The 22,728-nt window shown below is 42.8% G+C and overlaps 1 protein-coding gene across 8 annotated transcripts in view; it reads left to right on the forward strand.

Annotated features, from left to right (window-relative positions):
- The window catches only part of LOC129814051 (catenin delta-2-like), a 156,957-nt gene extending 135,065 nt beyond the window's left edge, over positions 1–21,892 (forward strand). For 5 of the 8 annotated variants that reach the window (XM_055866816.1, XM_055866821.1, XM_055866818.1 and 2 more), the window contains 11 exons: positions 3,199–3,382; positions 8,024–8,141; positions 11,890–12,075; positions 13,238–13,426; positions 13,776–13,926; positions 15,686–15,917; positions 16,837–16,921; positions 17,542–17,668; positions 18,704–18,835; positions 19,016–19,092; positions 19,199–21,892. In XM_055866816.1, the coding sequence (XP_055722791.1) occupies positions 3,199–3,382; positions 8,024–8,141; positions 11,890–12,075; positions 13,238–13,426; positions 13,776–13,926; positions 15,686–15,917; positions 16,837–16,921; positions 17,542–17,668; positions 18,704–18,835; positions 19,016–19,092; positions 19,199–19,450 (1,733 nt within the window). In that variant the 3' untranslated portion in view covers positions 19,451–21,892. The remainder of the gene's footprint in view (positions 1–3,198; positions 3,383–8,023; positions 8,142–11,889; positions 12,076–13,237; positions 13,427–13,775; positions 13,927–15,685; positions 15,918–16,836; positions 16,922–17,541; positions 17,669–18,703; positions 18,836–19,015; positions 19,093–19,198) is intronic. The other 3 variants (XM_055866819.1, XM_055866822.1, XM_055866820.1) reach the window with 2 other exon arrangements.
- The last annotated feature ends 836 nt before the right edge of the window (positions 21,893–22,728 follow it).

Here is a 22,728-nt window from a genome sequence, read left to right on the forward strand (position 1 = left end):
CACCACAGATATCTATTAAAGGACGATGTTCTAAAAGTCAACAATGCCAAAAGGCACTTAGTCAATAAGAAGTCAGAGGTTAAATCCCCGTTTAAATCATGTTTAGAGAGAGCATGCTGCTGCATCCTTTTATGATTTATTCTTTACTGTAGAGACGTTTTTAAACCAGGAAATGCTTAGGAAATATATGATTTGTGCTGATACTGTCTTAACGGAGATTACCATATAAATTAGAAAGCAATTCAACGCTTGGAACACAGTCCCTCCTGTCACAAATTAATCAGGCTGCAGAAAACCTTTGCCGGCCCAGAGGAATTCTGCCTCTTCACAACTTCTCTTCTGGCTGTTTAAATCAGTCACAGTGGCCGGCTGAGCTTCCTCTCCACTTCCTGTGACTGGGCATGGATTAACGGGACTATTTACCAGTTTATCTCTGTCTCCTAGCCTTCCCTGAGCCTTCCCCGTGTCACCAACTGCCAAGGGGCGCCCTTCTTAGGCATGCGGTGGCAGCGGTGGTTTATGATATCACAGTTAGCCAAACAAGATTGTTGTTTCCCCCGCTGCTCTAAGAAGCCCCCCTTGCATTTAGAGGACCCAAAGACGATTATTCAGAAAAAATACAACTATTTTTAATGGCAAATTTTTTGTCTTCTGAGATTAAAGATGTAGATTGTATCCTGGACTCCATGTGATGTCGAACAGGAACCCCTGTTGCTGCTCTTACACAGCCAGGGTACAATTATTCTAATCTAGTGGAGGGATAGGAGTTATCGGAGTAGATTCATTTAAAAGTTGTAGTAGTTGGAGGAGAATGGTAGAAATGTACAGCCATCTACAGACATAGATATACAGACATCTATCTATACGTCTTATCCCATCAGAGCTGGGATGTAGTTTATTTTATTTCTTCACATTTGTTTCGGTACCACAGTGACTCATTGTAAAGAGTGGCTGATTTGACCTGATTTTATTGGAATGTCATCTGCACTGAATCACTGTCGGCTCACGACATAGCGGCTGCCTTACACGACATAGCGGCTGCCTTACACGACATAGCGGCTGCCTTACACGACATAGCGGCTGCCTTACACGACATAGCGGCTGCCTTACACGACATAGCGGCTGCCTTACACGACATAGCGGCTGCCTTACACGACATAGCGGCTGCCTTACACGACATAGCGGCTGCCTTACACGACATAGCGGCCGAACCACATAAAAACGTCATGCTCCTAAAATGCCATTTCTGTCACCTTGACAACCTGCACAGTGCCCTCAACTTCCACTACCCCCCGTAGAGATAATTTGGGTCTAGTTCTGCAGACGGCCTGCTTTCTCATCACGAAATTATGCTCTCGCACCCCCCCGCACCGCCCGCCTCCCCGATGATGTAAGGCTGAGGCAATTAACCTCTCATCTATCCAGCGAAATATAACCTCCATATTTTCTTCCCCACTGGAACAAGATGATGTTATAGGCGGTTATTATCGGCCGAGCCCACCGCCGCCACCGCTATAGGCAGCAGCTCTTTCATTTTTAAAAACACAGAAATGTTGTGCGCTGCCCCGAGCGCGGTAAAGTAATGCTCTCTGCAAGATTACTGTCTCCGCTAATTATGAGCCACGCAGCTAGTTATTTAGAGCAGAGCAGACCACAAGGAAAACATCCCAACATGGCTGATAAGACTAAAGTAGATCTATGTAATTACATTGTTGTTGTGAGAGGAACGGGTGAAGAGTGACTGACTGCCTCACCACTGGTAATTGCAATCATAAATGCTACGGCTACGGTGTCCTAGGAGGGACATGACGTGGTGAAGGTCAACAAGAATTATAATGTGTTGGGCCAGCTGTCAAGGTCATTACAATCAGTGCTCTGAGTGTGTGTGTGTGTGTGTGTGTGTGTGCGTGTGTGTGTGTGTGTGTGTGTGTGTGTGTGTGTGTGTGTGTGTGTGTGTGTGTGTGTGTGTGTGTGTGTGTGTGTGTGTGTGTGTGTGTGTGTGTGTGTGTGTGTGTGTGTGTGTGTGTGTGTGTGTGTGTGGGTGTGCCCTCTGGTTTGATTGTTGATGTGATTTATTAGGATCCCCATTAGCCGACGCCGGTGGCGACAGCTAGTCTTACTGGGGTCTGACACGAGAACTAAAAATACATTACAGAACAAAAGAGTTTACAATTTACATACATTTAAAAACATGAACATGTAATATGTGTGTGCATCTATCAGTTACACATACATGTCAGTACATACAGTACACACAGCAAGTAGGTCACATGGGGGAGAGGCTTTGTGGCGTGAGGTGTTGCTTTATAATAAAAATAAAATAAAAATGGGGGGGGGGGGGGGGGGGGGGGGGGGCGTATGAAGGGTTGTAGAGTGAAGGACCCTCTCTTCCACCCTTTTCTTCCTCTTTCCTCTTATAGATAACCGGCCAGCTCTTGTGCTGTGTATGTATCTCGATCTTTGGCTGACAGCTTCTGCTCACTTCTTAACACCATCCATGGCAGAGTCACCATGTTCCTACCACATCCTACTGAAAGCAATTTATAGTAACACATGAGTCGGTTGTCTTTTTAAGTCATATGTAAATGGGGATGGTATACTATCTGTGGACACGTATTGCCCCTGTTCAGTGTTTAGTAAAGCACCCCAGCTTGAGGAGGAAGACTGAAGTCGTAGTCAGTGTGGTTAAAGAGAGAGGAGAGCCCAGCTGCAGAGAGAGAGCGCTTCCTCCCTCTGTCTCTTTGTGGTTTACTCATACAGGCTGTGCCAAAGCCGCTGGCTTTGAATGTAATTGGTAGGCGAGAGAAAATTCCTTCATTTTTTAGGTTGGCTGGTTTGCACATTAAATTACTGGGGAAAATATATAAATCTATGAAGCCCCAGGTGCCCGGTTTATTGCACAATCACGACAACCTCTCACTAATTCAAAACTAGGGGTGAAATATGCTGTTTTGCGACAAGTTATTAAACAGTTATAGAGCCTTACAGTTTTCCATTTTCTTTTTAATGTTTTGAACAGTTTTTGTCCAACATGATCCTTATTTTAATTTCAGAGGAAGTATATTCAACTTTTGTTCTCCAACAAAAAAATCCAACAATATATCACCATTCCCTTCCCGGGATCTCTACAGCTGACCATTCTCCCACGTTAAATCACTGTTCGTCAACGTCCTATCCTATCTGATGTTCTCTGTTCAGGTGTGCTGTGGAACCTGTCGTCGTGTGATGCCCTGAAGATGCCCATTATCCAGGATGCCCTGGCCGTGCTGACCAACGCTGTCATCATCCCCCACTCGGGCTGGGACACCTCGCCCCATCAGGAAGACCGCAAGCTGCACTTGCACTCCTCCCAGGTGCTCCGCAACGCCACCGGCTGCCTCAGGTCAGTACTGTTACTGGACCCTCGGGTCAATCGATCAAATTTATTTAATAAAGTTTGCTAGCTTTTTACATCAGCAGTAGTCACAAGGTTCTTTACATTTACCCAGCCAAGACCCAAAGAGCAAGCAAAGCAGAAGTGACAGCACAGTGGCAGGGTTAGAGGTTAAATGTCACAAGTCATGACAGTGTATGTCAACCTGAGGTTAAATGCACTGGGTTGTAAGGTGTCTTCTGGGGACAATTCCTCTTCTTGGTGTAGCTTTCACTCAGAGCGGTCGGCTTCTTTCAGGTGAATGTCTCCCTGCTTTGTCCCTGCCTGGCTTGCCTGCACCCAGTTCCTTTGTGTTGGTAATGCAGGATGTAACACATTGCTCTTTCAAACGGAGTATACTCATGAAGCTTTGTACGTATTGTGAGTATTGACTTGACGAATGAGGGTTATTGATTAAGGAAGTTTTATCACAGACAATGAATGCCACAAGTGTCAGACTGATTATGGGAGCCCATGTAACATGCTTCTTCCCCATAATTACCTTCACTATGAGGGATGTTGTGTGAAAACGCCATGTCAGCACTCGGTGAGGCTTAAAACTGTCTGCTCTGCTCCCTGCAGGATTCCATTAAAGCATTCTATAATTCTGGAATATTGTCAAAGACTTTCTGATTATAGCGCTGGCACCGGAAGAAAATTGTCTATGTGTCAAGTGTTTCTACTCTTTTATATCTGGGCCCTCACCTCCTGCGTACCAGCAAGAGAAGCATCTGTGAAGAAGGAGAATAATAAGATCTTAGCTAATACATTGCTTGTCTGTTAATTTTGGGGTTATTCATTTTACCTACAGTGCATTACCCTCTCTGTGCAATATGTCACTGCTTCTCTTTAGTGGTATTATCTGCTAATAGTTGAAACCATTAATATGCCCACACATTACCTTGTCAAAGCAGGAAGTGATTAATGAAAGGGAGGTGGACTTTGTGGGCATGCCCCGTTCCCATTGGCCACCAGACAGGTAGTCCTCTGCAGCAAAACCAATCAGCACTGCAGCAGCGTGGAGTGGGAGGAGGCCCACTGTAAGTGAAATGTGCTGAGTCTTAATGCCTGCCTGTGAGGTATGAATGACTGTACTGTAAATCCCTGAGCTCAGCATGCTAATTAATTTCATCGGTCGTTAAGGAACAACAGAACAGGAGCTTTGATTGAATATGTAATGTGCAGGACTAAGATGCCTCGCCACCTGCCGCCTCATCACACACCTGTCCCTCATCCTGTGACACTCACGCTGGCTGTCTTCAGAACAGAATAACCATGGCTAACAGCGAACGCAGCACGCTAGCTGACTGACATTCTTCACAGGGTGCCTCTCTGCCAGGGATCAGCTGGTGTCTAACGGAAGGAAGAGTGTCAATAGGAGCATAGCCCTTGACAGCAAGAGAATATACTAATTATCACTATTCATCAGACTCACAATAAAGTCAACAAGCCCTTTTACCGTTAGATTGTCAATGCACAATAGAGTCAACAAGCCTATTGAAGATGCTCCATGTTTCCTTGTTTGTATCACCCTGGGGTGGTCAGTGGGCAGTGACTGCTGTGTTTTAGGAACGACCTGATAAAGGACCCTGTCTCTATCTAACCAGAGCCCGTCTCACTTATACAGTCAAGTCACTCATCACTGACCTAGAAAGAGCACCTCCAGAACAGATACTGATCCAGTAGATTGATCCATGGTCTGCTTTGTTTATCAGGCCCATTACAAAGTTCTGGAGGTGCCAACGGAGTCACAAACAGGCCATCCATACTGACCTACCAAGCAAAAGAGCCCTAACTGCTCATAGTGTGGAACTGAGAAAAATGGCTTTATAGTTTTTAAATTGTCCAGCCAAATGAGTTGTAGGCAGATCACTAGAGATGTGGTTATCTGTTGTCTTAACATGAGGCAATTTTTTATTCATATTGACCCTGACTTCTGACATGAGCTTTGACCCTAGACGGCAGTTAGTGCCTTCTTGCTTGGTACACCAACTAGAATCCATTGTGATTTATTTTTTTACACAACTTGTGTTCATAGATGTATTTGTATGTGGTTGTCAGTGTCATATAGTTTGATACTTGTATGAGCAAAGAACAATAAATAATGCCAAGGTAAACCGTAGACACTGCAGCCCAAAGATCAGTGAAACCAAGGTAAAAGGCAGTAACTGATGTGAGTGATGGCAGTTACTGCTTTTGTCCCTGGTTTCACTGTAACATTTTCCAGTTACTGCTTTTGTCCCTGGTGTAACGATCGTCGTAATCCTCCTCCTCGGACGAGGAGGAGAGGCGAGAAGGATCAGACCAATATGCAGAGTGGTTAGTGTTCATATTTAATGAAAATAGAATGAACACTTAACATACAAAAACAACAAACGTGACAAACCGCAAACAGTCCCGTGTGGTACAAACACAGACACGCGATACAACCACCCACAGCAACCACGTGAATCACAGGCTGCCTAAGTATGATTCTCAATCAGGGACAACGATTGACAGCTGTCTCTGATTGAGAATCATACCCGGCCAAACACAAACAACCCAACAAGAAAATAACACCTTGACAACCCACCCCAACTCACGCCCTGACCAACTAACTAAACACAAGAAAAAGGAAAAACAGGTCAGGAACGTGACACCTGGTTTCACTGTAACTTTTTCCAGTTACTGCTTTTGTCCCTGGTTTCACTGTAACTTTTTCCAGTTACTGCTTTTGTCCCTGGTTTCACTGTAACTTTTTTCAGTTACTGCTTTTGTCCCTGGTTTCACTGTAACTTTTTTCAGTTACTGCAAACATGAGCCCAATTTTCTCAACACAGAGGAGGCAGGATATTTGTCCACATTATAAGCATGTATTTAATGTATCAAAAATGTCAGTAACTCGTTTTTGACCAAATGTGCAGTTACTGCTCTTTTTCTTGGTATGGCAGAATAATCTCCCTATCAATTGGGCCAAGCCTCTAACAGGAGACACAGATAGATAAAGGCCATGTTGTCCATACAGAGGCCTGTCATAAGACCAGGCTGGCTGCACCATTACAGACTTTTAATGACCTGACATTTAAAGGGCAGCGGAGAGGAGACAGGATGTAGTGCACTATACCCTACAGTCAGCTGCATACCACCCTGCATCTCACTGCTGGCTTGCTTCTCAAGCTAAGCAGTGTTGGTCCTGGTCAGTCCCTGGATGGGAGACCACATGCTGCTGTAAGTGGTGTTGGAGGGCCAGTAGGTGGCACCCTATCCTCTGATCTAAAAACAAATATCCAAATGCTCCAGGGCAGTGATTGGGGACATTGCCCTGTGTAGGGTTACCGTCTTTCAGGTGGGACGTTAAACGGGTGTCCTGACTCTCTGTGTTTGCTAAAGATCCCATGGCACTTATTGTAAAAGTAGGTGTGTTAACCCTGGTGTCCTGGCTAAATTCCCAATCTGGCCCTCATACCATCATTGCCACCTAATCATCCCCAGTTTACAAATGGCTTGTTTATCCCATGTAACTATTACCCAGGTTGTTGCTGTAAATGAGAATGTGTTCTCAGTCAACTTACCTGGTAAAATAAGAGTTAAATAAAAATAAACTCTGTGTCCAAAACATTAGGAAATCTTGCCAATATTGAGTTGCACCCCTTTTGCCCTCAGAACAGACTCAATTCATCAGGACATGGACTACAAGGTGTCGAAAGCGTTCCACAGGCATGCTGGCCCACGTTGACTCCAATGCTTCCCAAAGTTGTGTCAAGTTGGATGGATGTCCTTTGGGTGGTGGACCATTCTTGATACATACGGGAAACTGTTGAGTTTGAAAAACCCAGTAGTGCTGCAGTTCTTAACACACTCAAACCGGTGCGCCTGCCGCCTACTACCATACCCCATTCAAAGGCACTTAAATTTTTTCTCTTGCCCATTCACCCTCTGAGATGTCACGCATACACAAACTGCTTAAAAATCCTTCTTTAACCCGTCTCCTCCCCTTCATCTACACTGATTAAAGTGGATTTAACAGGTGACATTGATTAGGGGATACCTAGTCAGTTGTACAACTGAATGCATTCAACTGAAACAAGTCGTTGGCATTTAACCCAACCCCTCTGAATCAGAGAGGTGCAGGGGGCTGCCTTAATCCACATCCATGGCACCCGAGGAACAGTGGGTTAACTGCCTTGCTCAGGGCAGAATGATAGATTTTTACCTTGTCAGCTCGGGGATTCCATACAGCAACCTTTTGGTTACTGGCCCAATGTCCCTGCCCCCCAGGCTACCTGCCGGGATCATAGCTTTTACCTGGATTCACCTGGTCAGTCTATGTCATTGAAAGAGTTTTCCTAATGTTTTGTTCACTCAGTGTATAGGGAATAGGGTGCCATTTGGGATGCACCCAGAGTGGGAACATGATGGGCCAGGCTTGTCAGGGTGTCAAACTATACATCATTAACGTTATTTAGTTATCCTATATTCAACCAACTATGATGACAAGCACTGAAGAAGTAGTATATACAATATTTAGTCCTGAAATTCAACTGAAAAATCATGATGACGGTTAACTACCAGCTGTACAATATGACAGTGATACAATGCTGAAGAAAAATGTCTGACTGGCTGTTGTTGCAGGAATGTGAGTTCTGCAGGGGAGGAGGCTCGCAGGAGGATGAGGGAGTGCGAGGGCCTTACCGACGCTCTGCTCTACGTGATCCAGACCGCCTTGGGCAGCAGCGAGATCGATAGCAAGGTTTGACTTTGTGTTCCTCTCATCTTCTTTCATAGACCCTTTAACATGATGCTGAGGGAATCACAGACAGAGGCTGCCCATCATTTCAACACACACACACACACAAACGTCCCATGTTGTGGATCTGGATCAGTGTGTTGTCCAGGTTACCTCCCTGGCTCTCTCCACCTCATCATCCCCTGTAAATGGCCTTCTTTATTCATGATTTAGCTGCTCAACACCTCTCCTGTCCTTGCTGGTGCTCTGCATGGAGGGATAGGGGGCGCTGACTTCCTGGTATTGGTGATGAGGATCTACAGTACAGTGCAGTCAGGCTAGATGCTAGACGCTAGACGCTAGACGCTAGCACAGATCATCAACAGCTCTGATTACACTGGTCATTTCCCAAAAGCTCATACCGGCTGTCCAATTTCCTGCGAATGAATGCCTCAGAGTCTATGGAGCTAGTGTTTGTATCCTGCTTTGAAATGCATTATTTAGTATAATTGAAACAAAGCCTATTTTTATTATGTTAAGATTTGATCCACTATAAGTACTACTCAGTGTTCAACTATTGGAAGGATTCAATCACAGGTCATGCATGGAGAAATTGACACACTGTCAATGTCAGACAATGTGGTTTAAGGTCCCCTGTTTATGGCTTGTAGAAGACCTTGTGAATCTGAGAGAAAATGGACTAGGTACTAGGTACATATGTAGCAGTATAGCTTCGGTCCCTCTCCTCGCCCCGAACCAGGGACCCTCTGCACACATAGACAACAGCCACCCTCGAAGCATCGTTACCCATCGCTCCACAAAAGCCGCGGCCCTTGCAGAGCAAGGGGAACAACTACTTCAAGGTAACTACTTCAAGGTCTCAGAGCGAGTGACGTCACCGATTGAAATGCTATTAGCGCGTACCCCGCTAACTAGCTAGCCATTTCAAACCGGTTACACATACAGTACATGATAACCTGTTGGGGATGGGGGCGCTGTTTAGACTATTTATGCTAATGTGGCTAATTTTTTAAACGGCTTCCCACAAAATCCTTGATCGTACAATATGCATATTATTATTATTATTGGATAGAAAACAGTCTATAGTTTCTATAGGAGTTGAAATTTTGTCTCTAAGTGGAACAGAGCCCATTCTACAGCAATTTCCCTGACATGGAGTCAGATTTGAGAAACGTTGGCCACTTTTCTGAAGTCATTTAAACGGGCACTGTCGTTGCTATGACTATACGGACACTTCTTACGTCTTCCCCTGGATGCCTTTACGTGATGACGATTCCAACGGGCTCGATTGCTCGTTCACAGGCCCTACAAATGAAAAAAACCTTTAGCTAGCAAGTCTTTTCTTGCTGCGTAACGCGCGTGGAAGACACCGACCCTCTCCTGTTCCAAGCATTAGTTTAGCCTGTTATATTTCTCCGGTCATCTTTTCACTCGTTATAGGAGTTACAAACATCACAAAGTAGTTAATTTAAAGCGTTTTATAGCAATTTATATCCGTTTAGTGCGATTTTGTGACATTTATTTTTGCAACGATGTGAAAAGTTGGACACGCTTTTCAGTTCATCCCGAACGTAGTTGACATTTCCACATGGCAAGAGGACAGCTTTCCACCAAAAGACGATTTCTCCCAAGAAAGGATCCTTTGCCCAAGATACTGATGGAAGAACAGCTCAAGGTAGGACATTTTTATTATGATAAATCGTGTTTCTGTCGAAACATTTTAGTGGCTTAGGACGCCATGTTTTTTGACGTAGCTTCGCTTGGCGCAAACTGTATTGAAAAGTAAGGATAAATTAAAAAATGTAATAACGCAATTGTATTAAGAATTAAATTGTCTATCAATCCCTGTCCACCCTATATTTTTTAGTCACGTTTATGAGTATTTATGTATAAGAGTAGATCACTGTCTAAGTGGCGCAAGGACAAATTCTGACCAGCCGAGTTACATTTCACATTGTCTAACCATGATTTTGGTGGCTAAATATAAACATTTTCGATCAAACTGTATATGCATGTTGTAATGTGATGTTACAGGAGTGTCATCGGAAGAATTCTGAGAAGGTTAGTGAAAAAATTAATATCTTTTGGCGATGTTGACTTTTATCGCTCACTTTGGCTAGAATCAATGCTGGGCTGCTAATTGCTATGTGCTAAGCTAATATAACGATTTATTGTGTTTTCGCTGTAAGACACTTAGAAAATCTGAAATATTGTCTGTATTCACAGGATCTGTGTCTTTCGATTCGTGTATGCTGTGTATTTTTACGAAATGTTTGATGATTAGTAGTTAGGTAAACACGTTGCTCATTGTAATTATTCTAGTCCATTTGTGATGGTGGGTGCAATTGTAAACTATGCCATATACCTGAAATATGCACTTTTTTCTAACAAAACCTATCCCATACCATAAATATGTTATCAGACTGTCATCTAATGAGTTTTTTTGTTGGTTAGGGGCTATAAATATCTTAGTTTAGCCGAATTGGTGATGGCTACTGGTGTTGGTGGACAAATAAAAGATGGTGGAATATGCTAATGTGTTTTTAGGTAATAGATGTACATCTTTACATATTGTGTCTTCCCTGTAAAACATTTTAAAAATCGGAAATGTTGACTGGATTCATAAGATCTGTGTCTTTCATTAGCTGTATTGGACTTTAATGTGTGAAAGTTAAATATTTTAAAAAAATATTTTTTTTGAATTTCGCGGCACTGGTTTTTCAGTGGGGGGGGGGGGGGTGTGCCGCTAGCGCCACGCTGATCCTAGACAGGATAACCTTGAGCGATGCGCAGCCCAACTACATTTTTCTGATGTCAAGCAGTAACCATGACAAACTGTTCTTCCCTATTGAAATTACTTCCATATCTGTCCTCTCTACCACACTCATAACTATGTACAGTAGGTTATGGTACCGTAAAGCTCCTCCGATTGTACCTCTACATACGAGCTATAGATGAGTGCCCTATTTTGTTTGATTTCCGAGGGCCTTTGTTATGTCTGGACTACTTTCTGCCAACCAGTTTGAAGGCGATCTGGCGGCCCTAATCCCACTGAAAAGTCTTTACAAGATCAGAGTCCCCCACTACGGTGTTGAATGCCTCACTGCTTACTACAATGGGATTGTCACTACAGTACTGCTCTGGCCTGGATCCAGCACAGCAATCTAACGAGTACAAGGAGTTAGTCATACATCAGAAAGAGATGCACTTGGCTTTACTGTACCAATTGCATTTAACAGACTGGTCAATTAATGTTCCAATTGAATTGCCTTTATAGACTGGTTAAAGAGCCATACTTTAATTCTCCCACTGTTAATTGTTGCATTGAAGGGTTGGCATCTGCTCTTTTTCGCTGTGGAAGATGTCGTGAAATAATAGACTGTCAACAGTAGGCAATGTTTAGTAACAAGGTCTGTGTGTGTTGTATCAAATGCCGAGTCATGGTCTATTGCATTGCATGCTCTGTCTATTTGAAAGCAAACTCATGCATTTGCCCCAGTTTATAGCATCCCTAAAACATCCTGTCCGCTCACATTGGAGGAAATAAAGTCATAACTTTACTTTGTTCGCTACATGGCCGACAAGCAAAGCATCTCATGGCACTCCTCAAATTGAAATACTGCTCTCAAATCTCTATTTATCTTCCTCTCTCTCTTTCTGTCTCTCTCTCTCTCTCTATTCGTCTCCCCCTCTCTCCTTTCACCCACTACTTCCCTTCATCTCTCATCATCTCCCTCTTTTGTCCTTGCAGACCATTGAAAACTGTGTGTGCATTTTGAGGAACCTCTCGTATCGACTAGCTGCAGAGACATCTCAGGGACAGCAGATAGGCACGGATGAGCTTGATGGTTTGCTTTGTGGCGATGCCAACGGCAAGGATGCCGAGAGCTCAGGTTGCTGGGGGAAGAAGAAGAAGAAAAAGAAGGCCCATGATCAGGTGGGTTCCTCTCCTTTCTATCCTCTCTACATCTCAACTGCAGCTGTTAGCAATTAGCCAGCGTGTTAGAGTAGTGGTGCTGGAAGCTGGCTAGGGAGGGGGGTCTATCTTATGGATAATTACTCATTTACTGGGTTTAGTTCTGAAAGAGGGGCTTGAAGAGAATGCCGCAGCCCGCCTGTTGTTCAACCTTCCTAAGATCATCCCGCTCCTCTGCACAGTCTTCCAGTCGAAGCTCGTATCATCTTCAAGACCCTGGTGCTTGCCTATGGAGCAGCAAGGGAAACTGCCTCTCCTTACCTTCCGGCTATGTTCAAACCCTACATCCAACCCGAGCACTGTTCCGCCACCTCTGGTCTCTTGGCCCTTCTACCAGTACAGGAAGTCAGCCCCCACTCAGCCTAGTCAAAGCTCTTCTTTGTCCTGGCACGCCAATGGTGGAACAAGCTTCTCCCTAAAGTCAAAAGTCCCTGCCCATCTTCCGAAAACGTCTGAAACCTTTGAAGAGTATATATCTCCAGTATCTCTATCTCACGGCACCCCTGACACGCCCTTCATAAAAGAAATGGCACTTACCTTTCCTTCTAGCACGGACTTTGCTGATTAACACTTTGAGGGAAAATGTACTTGATACGTTTGTGATATGTTGTCTCACCTAGCTATTTTAAGAAGAATGCACTAATTGTAAGTCACTCTGGATAAGAGTGTCTGCTAAATAACCTAAATATAATGTAAAGAGGAGAGATTTATCATGGTTTTCTCTGCCATGTCTGGGACAATAACCAGGCTAAAGCCAAGATTTGATTATCATCTGAGTTGGATTATGCTATTGGCTGTACAACTCATCTACTCTGGCATACATTAGATGCTCATGTGGTTGGCTTGGTGGTGATGATTTTGTATGTGAGATATGCCCCAGAGATTTTAACTAACTACTTCATTCTTAATTATGTTTATCCTATAAGTTCATAATTCAAAAAGCAATGTGTGACTCACTTGTCACTCAAGTCTCAACCATATTCAATGTTTCCACCTTTTCACTGTTTTGTGATAACTAAGCAATTTTCAGTGGCACTAAGCAGTGTTGCCAAACAGTTTGATGTCCCGTATTATGCCTGTAGTATTGGCCAGTAATAACATTCCACCATCCTGTGTCACCCAGTGGGATGGTGTGGGGCCCTACCCGGACTCTGCTGACCCGCCCAAAGGCATTCAGATGCTGTGGCACCCCACCATTGTCAAACCCTACCTCACTCTCCTGTCTGAGTGCTCCAACCCAGACACCCTGGAGGGGGCGGCCGGGGCCCTGCAGAACCTGGCTGCAGGCAGCTGGAAGGTACAGCACAGTACAGTAAGCTATGGTCTCCGTCAATAGAGCTGCTCAATGGCAGCCATTTAACTGTTCACACTGTCATGTAAATGAACTTCCTGAACCAGAGAGCTAATTGGTGACTGTTAACTCACTGTATTAGTCAAGAAAGCTGGAACAGTACAGTAAGCTATGGCCTCCTCAGAGCTGTGCAACTGCCGTTGCCAAGATGCCATAACTCTTACAGATAGATATGGTCTAAGTCATTGGTCTGTTCCCTTATTGTAATGTTAGTTAAGAAAGAGATACCAGATCCTATAAGATGGTCATCCTACTCTGACTGATAGCATAGAACATAAAGATGTGTGACTCTGTCTCCTCTCCTCTCCAGTGGTCTGTGTATATCCGTGCGGCAGTGAGGAAAGAGAAGGGTCTGCCCATCCTGGTGGAGCTGCTGAGGATTGACAACGACAGGGTGGTGTGTGCCGTGGCCACAGCTTTAAGAAACATGGCCTTAGACGTCAGAAACAAAGACCTCATCGGTTAGTTCGGCTGTCAGTTACTCAGTATTCAACATTTACACATTCAAATGTTTTTTTCTCTGTGCGTGTTAGCTGTGTGTTTGGTGCGCATGTGTGTGCCCCCGCGTGAGTGCGTGTGTGTGCATATGCTAATATCCATGCACTTCTCTGCAGCCAGCTATACCATCATCTTTCTCTGCTGAGATGGGTGTGCAGAGCTCTCTTTGTGGACTGTGTTCACATGGTTGAAATTCTCCTCATAACAGCACTAAAAGACTATTGATCTCTCTAATAAATGTGGTTTTCTGTTGGACCTTCCATCTCCATAGCAACTGCTCTTGCCGTCTCAGGCTGGTGCTCTGTGTTAAGTAGACGTGTGCATCATGCCATAGAGCCGCAGGCCTTCAGACGTCCTACTCTGTTGATAGAATGGAGTAACCCACAAGTATCTGTTTACATGCTTAAGTCATGTTAAACTAATGTTATGTCTGGCTAAATATGACACATCTAATAACTTTGTAAAGCAATGATGGGGTATACTTAGTGGGATTTTTACTGTAGTTTTAATAGCTTTAGTTTAGAATTGTATTTTATTGAGGAATGCTTCTTAAAAATAATTATCATATTACATTTTTTATTGACGTCATAGCTGCTAAAATGGGCATATTATATTTGAATATCATGGAATGTGCTCCAAAGGATTGTCTGTTTCTTTGTTTATCTACATTACAAACATCTGCTGTAGTTGCTAATGCTTTTACTATGAATCGCAGCGTAGTGACTGTGCACTGGCAGGACTAGACCGTCCCTGTCGTTCCCATTCCCAGGCCTTTCTTTTAAACGTGAGGGGCTTGACATTTCCATCCCAGCTGCAAATGTAGTGTCCTCAGGCCTACAGTCGTGTATGAGTGCTGAGCGGGGTCTTAAAAAAGACCCGTTGACCAGACAATGTATTAAAGCCTCATCATATAGCTGTGAATGTCAGGAAGGGAGTTTGAGGCCGTATTGTGAATTATTAAAAGCACCGTGCTCTGAATTTCTTCTCTCTCTCTCCTGCCTTTCGCATATGCTGATACCCATCTTTCCTTCCACTCTCTCTCTCTTACTCTATCCTTCTCTCTATTCCTATCTAGTCTGTTATGATCTAGATATCTTGTCTGTGACTAAAACTCCATAGGGGTACTGTACTACTGTAAATGCTGAAACATCATTATTATCCATAGTATATCCAATGTTTTAGAGCACTGTCTTTTTAAAATGATTCAAGTGAGATGCCTCAGTGTCAAGTGCAGTATTTATTGTTCTCCTGTCAAGTCAAGAGAGCCACTTTAGCTCAGTCACTCAGTGCTCATTGGGGACGTAGCCTCTATAGGACAAGGGGCTTGTGCACATCTCTGATCTTGAAGGCTCTCCTACTGAGTGTCCATAGGGTGGTGACAAGGTTAGACAAGGGGTCAAAGACCAGCCAGTAAGCCACTACTGTTTGATGACAGCAGTCATATCATGGGAAGTTTAGTAAATACTGCTTGTCTTTATCAGTTTCTGATATCTTGACCATTTGTTACCCTTTCTCCTATATTGCTGTTGTGACTTGCAAGGTATTTTGGTCACAAACAGAACATTGCTTTGTGGAGAGCATGTTTGCCATATTTATTTAAAATCAAATCAAAGAATATTGTACCCATGGTTTTCAGAATCTGTTTCCTAAATGGTTGCACATAGATTTAAATGTTCATGTACAGTAGAACTGAACCATGAGGGCTTTTTCTCTCCACAACAGGCAAGTACGCAATGAGAGACTTGGTCCACCGTTTGCCCGGGGGCAACAACAACAACAGCAGTGGTGGGACTGCTGCCGGTGCTATTGGGAAGACCATGTCAGACGACACCATCACGGCTATCTGCTGTGCCCTGCACGAGGTCATCACTAAGAATATGGAGAACACCAAGGCTCTGCGTGACGCTGGAGGCATCGAGAAACTCATCGGTATCGCCAGGAGCAAAGGAGAGAAGTAGGTGTCCAGAAGTCATATTGTGTTCACTCTCATCTTCTAACCTGGAATCAAATGCTGCATGCGTGCTGGCCAGCTACTTTATATAACATGTTATCCCACTATCAAGACAGACTCTGTTCACCCTAACCTTCAACCCTAATGTAAATGAACTGCTGATCGGGCATAAGCACTGTTCTGTTATTTTCCCTCTGAATGTACTTTAGCAGATGTTTTTCTGACGTTTTCCCTATAACTCACCAGTGTAAAGAAATGCCTTTTAAATGTAGCTAATTGTGGGTTTTCTGTTTTGGGATTTTATGAAAACAGTTCTCCCTTAGGACCTTTTAGTTTGCAATTAGCAAGGTAATTGGGTATTGTAATTGGCTATCTCTCCTCATAGTCCTGTGATACACTTACTCAACGTTGCCACGGATCAGGGACTCTGGACAGCTGTAAGAATGCATTGCCCCATTGAGAAGAAATGACAAAACACTCTTTAAGAGCCTTGAGAGAAGAGAAGTATTGCTATACAGTATCTGCACTGCTATGATGTCATAACTTGATGATTATTCCATATCTCTGCTGTGAATTGAATCACCTCTAGCGCTGACATTTGTGGCTTGTGGAGTTGCTGTGCTGAGATAGAGGAGAGGATGGGTGCTGTGTGAGAGAGAGGGGCCTCTGATGCTAAACTCATTGGATTTTGTCTCTGCTAATTGCGTTTATCCATTCCAATTTTTCTTGTTTTCTTTGCAAGAATGACTATGGTGCTGAAGTGCAGAATGACCTTGTTTCCATTTAATGTTCGCTTAGATTTTTCTGTTATTGAATTTGTGTTTTTGAATGTTTTGTGCTAGTGACCTTTCATCCAGCAGCGAGCATTCAATACCTTTAGATTAGAACATTTTGTTCTAAAGTGTAGTTTTTCTCTTCCCAGACACACACCCAAAGTGGTGAAAGCAGCCTCTCAAGTCCTCAACAGTATGTGGCAGTACAGAGACCTTCGCAGTCTCTACAAAAAGGTGTGTAATACAAAGAACTTGCTGCCACCACAAGAACTCTGCCGAAGGCGCTGTTGGAAGTTTAACACGTTAGTCTCTGGAGTGTCCTCTTAGACATTTTTGAGTAGTTGGTTTTTAGTTTTATTAAAGGGAGAGAGAGAGAGGAGGTAAAGGGCAAAAATGTATGCTGTACAGCAGTTCATGCGTCATGTGTGACACAGTTCAGCAAGCTCACTAAGTGTATGAATTGATAGTGAGAGTAAAGCTGGAATCCCTCTGGGCTACAGTTTAATGAACTAAAGAATCTCTCAATGTTGACCTGAGGAGAGTAGATAAACATGCTTTAATGAAAGACAGATTAAGAATTGGAAGGTTTAAGGGCTTTGAGAGGGGGAGAAAAAAAATCAGCTGCAAGACAGGTGTTGCATGCTTTACTTTAATGGAAAGCCAGTCATTATCGTAATGTTCTCCTGCTCGATTTTGCGTCATTTTAAATGTGTGTATAGTTCCAACCCCATTTGTATTTGACCAGATTATCTTAGATCTTACAGTATGGTCATAGAGTATGATCCTACAGCATAGTAAGCAGTATAGAGCAGTCCATTATTGTTAGTTCCCTTATGCATCTCCTTTTCCCCCAGGATGGATATTCTCAGTATCATTTTGTTGGCTCATCCTCTACAATAGAAAGAGATAGACAAAGACCATACTCTTCCTCCCGCACCCCATCCATCTCGCCTGTACGGACATCTCCCAATAATCGCTCAGGTTAGTGTATTCTATCTTTACCCCATAGTATTAAAATATTGGACATTTTTTGCAAACTCACAAGGCTTTAGAGCTTTAATTGCCAGACATTCCCCCGCAAAATTGTCCATGCATTTCAGACAAAAAGAATTGGGAAGCTTAGTAATATTTCAGATTAAAGATAGGATGAATGAAGAATGAGGTGGTGTCTGCTTAGACATGGAGGTGCACAGACACTAATAAGCAACTGCCAGTTACTCACTTACCCTTTAAGATGAAAGAAGAGGAGAGGAAAGGAGGAGGATGGAGGGATGACTCGGATGACATACACCAGCAGATTTTCCTCACGGCTGGTTTGAATGCCACACCTGTGTCTCTGTTCGTCACCACAGCAGCCTCATGGAAGAGACCTTGGGAGGCACAGTTAGCTCTGGGGACAGTTAGGGCCAATGCAGAATACGTCTACAAACCTGAATAGTTGTCAGAATGCACTGACTGTAAATCACTCTGGATAAGAGCATCTGCTTAATGACTAAAATGTAAATGTAAGAGGTATTGGTACTACTGTTATTAAAACCTAGAACCTGGTATTGTAGCCAGCCATTGGCTGCGTTTAATGGTGATTATAGGAGGATCTTCTTGGACGAGAGGATATTTGTCGATTCCGTTCGGGACATTAAGGTTACATGGTGCTCTAATTGGAGTTTAATGAAATTCAAAGTGGAAATGCTGAACTTAATGGATCCTATTAGAAAGCCATAAACTCTCTAAGTAAAGATTTCATAGAAGAGCTATTTCTGGATGTTAGATCCCCGCTTAGTTAGGCCTATGTATTTGTTTTCATTACATGCATGTTTTCTTCATGCCGTTTTATGGCACAGTAACGTTATCTGATGATGTCATCAGCTGCTTTACTCTCAGCTTCCTTGCCTTGTATCAACAGAATGTGTCAATGTAGGAGAGTGGGAGGATTAATAATGACGAAGGGAGTCAAGTGGATGTCAAACGTCTTTTCCTGCTAATGGTGTACGTGATGTGTCATCTGTGTGTTTGCAGCAAGTGCCCCTGCCTCTCCCCGAGAGATGATCAGCCTTAAGGAGAGGAAGACAGACTACGAGTCAACGGGCACCAATGCCAGTTACCATGGCAACAAGGGTGAGCACACTTCGAGGAAAGACACCATGGCAGGTAGGAAGGAATTTCAAGGCCTCCGTCAGTTTCCTCTTCGTTTCTGGAGTCAGTGTGTTTTCATCATGTGTACATCACAGGTATACTCTAAAACCTATGTGAAGCTTTTTGGTCACTTTATAATAATTAACTTGGTAACAATGACCACATACCATCTCTCTGTTTCTCTCCCACCTATAGTTGAAATCTCAAGTGGAACCTCAACATTGTTCCGAGGAGCCTACGTCTCTCCCAGTGATGACATCAAACACAACCAGGTAAAGAATGAAGAAATGACTTGATATCATTACAAGAGCAACACTCACTGTTAGGTACTCTCTCTCCAGTAGCAGAGTAGTGCTCTAACCTCTGTGTGTTCCATAGGTCTCTGCTCAGGGGCCCAACCCAGCCCAGGAGCCCTACCCTCCGTTCCAGAACCCTCCTGGCGTACAGTTTGAGGAGGCGTTCTACGAGGACCAGGTGCACCAGCGCCCTCCTCAGGCCACAGACTTGAACATGCACCTGGGGCTCAAGTCCACGGGCAACTATGTGGACTTCTACTCAGCATCCCGCCCCTACAGTGAACTCAACTATGAGACCAGTCACTACCCAGCCTCCCCGGACTCCTGGGTCTAGTGGACTATAGAGGAAGGACTGGTCGTCAGCAGTGTGCTGTGATGGGGGAGAGGAGCCGATAGAGAGACTAAGACAGACAGGCCATGCATGTGCATGCATACTACAAGACATTTCTTCAGCGAGTTTAGTTTGTCATAGAGAGAGAGGTCCCAGGCCCATGTGTCTTTGAAGAAAGAGAGAGAGAGAGTCACAGAGCAGAAGGAATTGAATTAGAGTCAGAAAGAGAGAAGGAAGGAGGGAAAGAGAGAAAGGAAGAAAGAAAGAGCAGGATATTGTTAGGAAACAACTCACAAAAGGCAAAAGGAAGGTATTAAATGATGGGTTCACCACCCAAAGCTTGGAGAGTTGGAGTGTGAGGAACGGAATATCTTGGAGATGATCAGCAGTATTCTAGAAGGATGACAACTGTAAATATGTGGTATAGTAAAGAGATTAGTATGTGAAGCACAAGAAAATGAAGTGTCATTTACACAAGCTAGAGAATAGTTGTCAGTCACAAACTCTTATTAGGTTTTAACGTACGGCTTCAACCTGTGTTGTGTGTAAGGAGTATAATCTCTGGGCAAAATAATTGCTTCTAGACTTTGTATCTTTTGATTTGTTATAATTCTTTTTTTATTTCTACTTTTTTAATCCTTAATTCTGATGTAAAGTATTTGATGTACATTACGGAGATACATGTGCATTGTGTATATTACACAATTGCCTGTGTCCCTTTCCTTATTGTATCAGCATAATGTTAGTCTGTCTGTTACATTCTGGGGGATAATAGAGAGTACAACGTCTGCACACAAACAAACCGCTACAAGCAATGAAACATGTTTTCGCAGCAAAATGAAGGACGGATTTCAAAGTTATTGCTAATCTGATTATGTGAATTGGTGGACCTAAATGAGTTAAGCGGCTCAACAGCATCATTCCACTCCCTTGGTGCTCTTCCACTGCCTAAAACAGTTTACGGATGGACGGTAGATATACTCAAAATACTTTTTATTTCCTAAAATGCTGTGCTACATGAAAACACATTTTTTTCCTCCACAAGCCTCCTAGTGAATTGTGCTCATTGTCAGTTTTTTAAAATGTGCCAAACATAGTTATATCCAAGCTGAGGGGTAATGTTGAACTTCTGTTGAAGTTTACATTCAACAGCAAGTTGTTGGTTCTAATGATGCCAGTTTGTAAATGCTTTTTTTATGTGTTTCAATGGAATAAAGCTATATATACACTGTAACAAGACTGGAACATTACCAGGGGGCAAAAATAATATCTTTGAGAGCTTAATTCCCTCCAAATATGTACAAATTAGTTGAATCTGTGTTGTAAAATAATCAATGTTTAATTAAGAAAGTCAGTTTTTTTTCTTCTTCAGAGATGGGTGGGAATTAAGTTCATGGTAGACTAAACTGTTAATAGAGTATGAATATATATTATATAAATATAAATATATACTTTTTATGTGGGGATGTGGATGTCACTTAAAGCAGCAACATTATGGAAAAGAAAAATAATACATGTAGGATTTTGTTCACCTTCATTTTCTGGTCTGCACACTAAAATGTTGACTTTATGTAGTCATGTTGTTGCTAGGAGAAATAGGGGAGACCAGAGGCTGAATATCCACAATTTACGGAAGTTGTCACCGACCTCATAACTACAAGACAAGGTGCTAAAAGTTATATCTACAGAACTTTGTATTTTGGTGTTTACAGAATGTATTTTGCCACTTCATATCCCTAGCTTTGAATATTGAAATTGTCACAGGTGAATGTCTTTCATCACGGACTAAGAAAATGATCCCCTTTATCCTTGTTGGATTTCCTTAAACTTGTCAATGTGGTGAACAGTTATCAACATTGGAGCTGATGATCAAGTCTGTGTGTGTGTTTATCTGTCAAAGAAAAAAGTGGTCATTTTCTACAAACCCTGTAACAACCTTTCCCCAGCATGACACACGGTTTCATAGTGAGTCCTCCTTTGATCAAATGTTACAATAACGTTATGTGGCAACATGGAGAAAAATATATGACATTGCCCACTAATGCATGAACAAATCTTATTTAAGTCGATGTGAAATAAAATAGTGGTAGACTACACAATAAAACTGAATGGAGAGAGAAAAAATGTATGTTAAAAGTTGACAACGAGCTCTGGTCTCCCCTACATATCGTTTTAGAAGTTTCTAGGTTATCTTCAGATGCTTGAACAATGAATAAATGATGCAAACACCCAAATTGTTCAACATATCCTAAAACGATCCCCCTTTTCATTAGTTAGCATCTGAAAACAGACACAGTCCTTGTGAAAAGTAGGCATACCTGACAAACTGTATTGAACTATGTCAGTAACCTTTTTGTTGCTAGACAACGTGTTTTATAGAAGTGAAACTTTTTATTGCCTCAACAGATTGCAACTGCTACAACAATATAAACTGACCATCTAAGAGTCACTGTTTTGGGGGTTGTTTGTTCGTTACCAAAAACTCTTTGTGTGGTCTGTCTGTGCTCACTGTGTTCGAAAACCTTTGCTTCAGACAGAATAATGATGTTTACTCCTCTACATCAATATGTGTATATAGTTAAGTAATAGAGAAAATATTTTGATTCTTTGAAGTAACCGAACTCAACTCAAATATAAAGTTTGATCTGCAATCACATTGTGGGAGAGACACGGTTGTGGATGAGACACGGTTGTGGATGAGACACGGTTGTGGATGAGACACGGTTGTGGATGAGACAATGCCCTGTGTGTCTGAATGGTGATTTGATGAGGTGACGTTCCAGATCCAGAACATAGTGTTTCCTAAACTTCCCCTGTAACCAAGGGAGACAGACCGGTGTAACACCCTGGAATCTTTAAAAAGTGAGATTTTAATTAACATTCCAATCAGACACTTCCCAAATTATTTCAGTGCAGTGAACTTATTTTGCTAATGGAATGTGACTGTTAAGAAGTCAAAACCACCGTACAAAGCTCCTAGCTTTGTTTTGTAGCTTGCATTCTGCCAATTCAAAATTACACCAATATTTATTAGACGTGCCGACAGTTACAGTAGCATGTTACAGTTACTTTGAGAGTATTTTTTTTTTGTATAAAGAATTTGTTTTCTTATTCCAATCCGCATTTTCCTATTCCCAAGGCTTAGTGAAGAGTTTCAAGCCAATCAAAATCTGGTAGAAATCCTCCACAGCCAGCTCAGCCAGGGGACTGAGGGCAGCAGACTGATTGAGGGGTGTCCTTACAGTTTCTCTCTAAATGTTCTCTCTGTGACATTAAGTGGA

The sequence above is a fragment of the Salvelinus fontinalis genome, chromosome 17 (assembly GCF_029448725.1).
Source record: "Salvelinus fontinalis isolate EN_2023a chromosome 17, ASM2944872v1, whole genome shotgun sequence".
In the NCBI taxonomy this organism is placed as follows: domain Eukaryota; kingdom Metazoa; phylum Chordata; class Actinopteri; order Salmoniformes; family Salmonidae; genus Salvelinus; species Salvelinus fontinalis.